General features: G+C 46.9%; 1 protein-coding gene across 1 annotated transcript in view; it reads left to right on the top strand.

The window, feature by feature from the left end:
- Window positions 1-5,603, top strand: part of LOC109926153 (integrin alpha-7-like) — a 181,105-nt gene that overhangs the window by 129,766 nt on the left and 45,736 nt on the right. Inside the window, exons 3-4 of the mRNA XM_048618867.1 lie at window positions 1,737-1,816; window positions 5,260-5,515. Of these exons, the coding sequence (XP_048474824.1) occupies window positions 1,737-1,816; window positions 5,260-5,515 (336 nt within the window). The remainder of the gene's footprint in view (window positions 1-1,736; window positions 1,817-5,259; window positions 5,516-5,603) is intronic.

Genomic DNA, 5,603 nt, shown 5'->3' with positions numbered 1-5,603 from the left:
CTTCTCTCCAAGGAGCACAGTCCCAACTTCTTCAATCCATCCTCATCGCTGACGTTTCTCATTCCTGGAACCATTCTTGCAAATCGCTTCTGCACTCTCTCCAATGTGCTCACATCTTTCCCATAATGTGGGGCCCACAGCTGTACACAATCCTCCAGCTGAGGTCTAATAAGTGTCTTGTACAAGTTCAGCATCACCTCCCTGCTCCTGTACTCTGTGTCCCTATTAATGAAGCTGAGAGCACTGCTCTCTCCACCTCTCCTGGCCCCGTCAATGATCTGTGCACAGATACACCCAGCTCCCTCTGTTCCTGCACCCCCTTTAGAATTGTACCCCCTGTTTTATATTGTCTTTCAATGTTCTTCCAACCAAAGTGCATCCCCTCACACTTCTCTGCGTTGAACCTCATCACTCACCTCTCCGCCCACCCCACCAACTTGTCAGTGTGCATTTGGAGCTCCACGCTGTCCCCTCTCAGTTTATAAACTTTCCAGGTTAGTGTCATCTGCAAACTTGTTTGCTCAAGGTCCTGTGCAACACCTTGCAAGGTGTCACTCTATTAAGGGTGCTAATGACATATGAGTTGTGGTTTGATGGTGATCTTGATTTTGTTTCAGAAGAGTTCTTATTATGTATACACCATACTGTAACATTCTTTTGAGCGGTTTTATTATGAGTAACTGGGGAACTGTTGTGTCGGTGATAATGCTTTTTAGTGATTGGGTAAACTTTTCTCCAGCTGACTTGAAAGGTTTTGTGAAGTGACTTTGCTCAATGAAATAGCCAACTGGAAAGACGAAATAGACAGATTTCACTATTTAAGGGAGCTCTTGGGGTTAATGGGGGGAATATGGGGTTGGGGTCACTCTCGGATGCAGCAAGCAGTTAGTTGGGTAGTTTGCATTAATTCCAAGAGGGTTTGCGGGGGTGAGGATGGCTTGCTGCAGCTATACAGGGCTTTGGTGAGACCGTACCCAGAATATTGTGTGCAGTTTTAGCTTCCCTTAGCCTTGCCATAGTGGGAGTGCAGGGGAGGTTCACTCAGCTGATACCGGGGATGGCAAGACTATCGTATGAGGAGTGATTGGTTCAACTGGGCCTGTATTCACTAGAGTTTAGAAGGATGAGAGGGGTTCTGATTGAAATGTGTAAAATCCTAACAGGGCTGGACACTCTATATGCAGGAAAGATGTTTCCCCTGCCAAAGGGGGCTTCCAGAACCAGGGGTCATGATCTCAGGATACAGGGCAGCCTGTTTCAGACTGAGATGAGGAGAAATTTCTTCACTCAGAGGGTGATGAACCTGTGGAATTATCTGCCACAGAATGGGGTGGAAGCCAAGTCACTCAACATATTTAAGAGAGATTTCTAGTCGCTAAAGACTTCAAGAGGTACATGGAGACAGTGGGAGTATAGCATTGAGATAGAAGATCATCTACGACCATGTTAAATGACGGTTTGGGCTCAATGAGCGGCCTAATTCTAATTTGGGAAGAGAACTCCTATTTTCTCTGATTCTTTATGATCCTATTGGATGCTGGGGTAGACCTGAGAGGCCTACTTCTGGTCCGAATCCATCTCTTTGTAGTTAATGACGAGGAAGATGGACATTGTATGGGCTAACAGCCACAGGGTGGGAGTGGACTCAATGCACACACTGCAAGCACGAGGGATTTTCAAAGCAGCGTCGGCCAATTAGTCTATCAAGTTCAGTAACGTTCTTGTGTCTTTTCCAGTTGATCTGAGGAGGGAGAGTAAAGAGAACCAATGGTTGGGTGTGACGGTCAAAAGCCAAGGAATTGGAGGGAAAGTTGTGGTGAGTTGTTAATAAAAAGGCAATGGTCTGGAGATATTATGTATAAAAAAAAGCTCAGTCTGCTGGAAGACTTGGCACTATCAAACTATGTTTGTACATAACTGTGAGCCAGTTACAGTTCATGCTGACTGAATTACTGAATTCAAAATCAATTTAATTCTCAAAGGTGCCTTTAAGAGATTATTCAGGAGTGACATGAGAAATCATAATCTGACATGGATTCAAGAATTTTTATAAACCGGATGAGATCTAAGGGGCAACTGTTTTCATGCAGAGGGTGGTGCGTGTATGAAATGAGCTGCCAGAGGAAATGGTGGAGGCTGGTACAATTATAACATTTAAAAGGCATCTGGATGGGTACGTGAATAGGAAGGATATGAGGGATATGGGCCGAATGCTGGCAAATGGGACTAGATTAATTTAGGATATCGGGTCAGCACGACGTGTTTCACCGAAGGGTCTGTTTCTGTGCTGTATATCTCTGAGTCTAAGGCAAATCATTGATGAAGTTACAAGGAGAAAAAGACGTAACTTTGTTTCGCCATTGTATCGCACATTTTAACAGCGCTGCTTTTTGTTGGTTTTGAGGGAGATATTCAGTTTCAGAAGCTTCTGTGAGGACTTTAGGAAGGGGCAAGGAAGTTTCTGGTCAGCAAGCGATAGCAGTTGGGAACCTGGAATTGGCCACAGAGCCTTGGGGGTGAGTTACACACGCCATGTGTGTCTGCTTGTGTGAGGAAATGGAGGTTCAGTACGAAGGGCTTATTTCCCGACTTTTGTTCCCTGTTTGAAATGGAAGATTGGCCGGTGGCTGTGGAACACTATCCCAACACTTATCAACATCTTCAGTGGACAAAGAGAATAGCGAAGAGTGCCAAAAGGAGATGAGAGCTCTTTTCTTGAAACAAAAATTGTTTTATTTATGGTACTCCTTTTAAAAATCACTGAGCCCGAGGGAGCTGAATAGCACTAGAGATCTGTTAGCACGGGATCAAGGAAGAAAATCAACAGATGTTACAAAGAATCATTTTCTTCTTAAAGTGTTTGAACTTGAAAAGGCATTTTGAACAAGAGAGTCTCTCTGGAAAGCAAAAATAAATGGGGAAAATGTCCTCTTGCAAATGCAGACAGCTTTTTTTTGGCAGTCTAGCTGCATAATCAGCAAAAAGCTTAGCCCATTGATTAGATCAAATCCCAATCCATTTTGTAATTTAAATTTGAATGTCACTACGGTTGGCATCCAGTTTTAGCTGTACTCAAGTGGGCAAAGTTAGCAGGTGCACTGACTGCACTGCAAGGTTACCTCTTATTGGTTGGCTATGCAGTGCCATTAACTGCCATTGGCTGTAGTTGGGAATGAGGTAGCTACATTGGAAGAGTCCAGTCGAGTGAAAATAAAAAGGCAGGAATGGCGGCAAATGTTCAGTCAGATTCCTGGTGTGGCCGCCTTTCGTCGGAAGGACCGCGGCTAACGTGAGGAGAAATGTCTTTTACACAGCGAGCAGTTTGGCTCTGGAATGTACTGCCTGAGAGTGTGCTGGAGGCAGGGTCAATTCACAAGAGAATGGGATCATGATTGAAAGGAAAACCAAAAAAAGAAGGGGCAGGATTACAGGGCAAAGGTAGGGGGGGTGGGCTTGTGAGGCGCTCTTTCAGAAACCCAGCGGTGGGGTATGATGGGCAGAAGGCCTTGCGACCGTTCTCCTATTCCGTTTTATTTCTGGAGGGACCATTTAAAATCTATTCCAAATAAATCCTCAGACATCTCCTTGCTGCATTGGTGGCAAGGAACCCAAACGAAACACATTGGACAAATAACTCAGTTTCCAGTGGCCATCCGTAGGTAACATCCAGTGTTACTAATGAGCACCAGTCTGAATCAGTTGGGTCAAATGGCCTGCTTTGTGTGATTTAAAATGTATGGCATTTGTTCTAAGTGTTGGCCTCCTACGCAGGGTTGACAAGCTGCCCTATTTGAGCAGGAATGGGGAGTAGGAGCCAAAGTTCATTTGACATTCATTGTCAGTGCAGAGCTATGTTCCTGATATTGATATGGGACCCCAGCAATAGATCAATAAACTCCTCAACACTGACGTCCCTCACCTTGATGAGCACAATTACCCAGCAGCTCCCACCATTTAAAAGAAAAATGTGGTTTAAAACACATTTCTCTTTCTCCTCCCAAATCCCACAGCTGCTGTCGCTTCTAACCTTCCATAGTTCCCATGGACCTTGTGTGGATGGTAGCCGACTGTTTGACTGCAGTGGCCGGCGCAGGCAAGCCCTATCCTGTCTGATGCCCACAGAAGCCACCAGCTGGTAGTGGAAGGCAGAGCTCCTGGCTGGGTCTACCTCACCCATGGGCACTGATTCCAACTGAAGTATTCCCTATGAACCCTCTTGACTGTTGCTCCCGTTGACACTGACTCAGCGTAGAGGGCAGAGCAAACCAAGGGGTGGCACGGTGGCTCAGTGGTTAGCACTGCTGCCTCCCAGCGCCAGGATCCTGGGTTCAGTCCCACCTCGGGCAATTGTCTGTGTGGAGTTTGCACATTCTTCCCGTGTCTGTGGGTTTCCTCCGGGTGCTCCGGTTTCCTCCACAGTCCAAAGATGCACAGGGTAGGGTGAATTGGCCATGCTAAATTGCCCGTAGTGTCCAGGGATGTGCAGGGTAGGTGGGTTAGCCATGGGAAATGCAGGGTTACAGGGATGGGGTAGTGGGGTGGGTCAGGGTGGGATGCTCCCTGGAGGGTCAGTGTGGACTCGATGGGCCGAATGATCTGCTTCCATACTGTAGGGATTCTATGATTCTGTCTGTGCTGTGTTGGCCAAACTTGGTGAAGGATGGGAGTTCAGAGAATGGCGTATAACAAGATTGAACAGGTGTCACGGGTCAAAGAATTGTCTCTTCTCTCTCGGAAAGTGAAGACTGAGGGCTGTGCTGATAAAGGTCCTCACAAGGATTGTAGAGTAGATCTCCACGTGGTTCCAGTTGTGAAAACCTAGCAGAGAATTCAGGGGAAACTCCCTTCTCCAGAGAGTTGGGAAACTCGAGTGGCTGAGAGGAAGAGCATAGATACAGGGAAGGGTGCTTGTGGTCCAGGTTCAAGTCCCACCTGCTCCAGAGGTGTGTCGTAACAAAACGGAATAGTTTAGTTGAAAATACCCACATTTAAGTGGAAGCTCAATAAAGCTGTGAGGGAGGGAAAAGTATACGGTGAGGTGAAGCAGTTCTTAGGGATCTTTGGGGCGAAAGCAGGTACAGAGTTGGGTGACCATATAGAATGATGGAGCAGGGCCAAACGGCCTCCTCTTGATTCTAGTTAGTTTATGTTTAAATGGGCGGGGTGAGGCTTGTGTGTTGCTTGAATGTCAGCACGGCGCGGTTGGGCTGAACGACCTGTGCTGTGAATGTGATTGAGGTGCTCGTCTTTTACTCGTAGACATGTGCCCATCGCTACGAGGTGAGGCAGCGTGTGAATCAGCCAGCAGAAACCCGTGACATGATTGGGCGCTGCTACGTGCTGAGCCAGGACTTGCAAATCCGAGACGAGCTGGACGGTGGCGACTGGAAGTTCTGTGAAGGCCGCACGCAGGGTCACCAACGCTTCGGGTACTGCCAACAGGGCATCGCGGCAGGTTTCACACCAGACGAGCAGTACATTTTATTTGGTGCCCCAGGCACATACAATTGGAAAGGTCAGTCATTCCTGAATTTTGTGTGGGCGTGAAACAAATTTGGCATCTTTGCTGTGGCAACCAACATCAAAAGCATAAAAAGTGGGCC

The sequence above is a fragment of the Rhincodon typus genome, chromosome 41, assembly GCF_021869965.1.
Source record: "Rhincodon typus isolate 14 chromosome 41, sRhiTyp1.1, whole genome shotgun sequence".
Taxonomy (NCBI): domain Eukaryota; kingdom Metazoa; phylum Chordata; class Chondrichthyes; order Orectolobiformes; family Rhincodontidae; genus Rhincodon; species Rhincodon typus.
The sequence above is the reverse complement of the archived record's forward strand: the minus strand, read 5'-3'. Positions and strand labels throughout refer to the sequence as shown.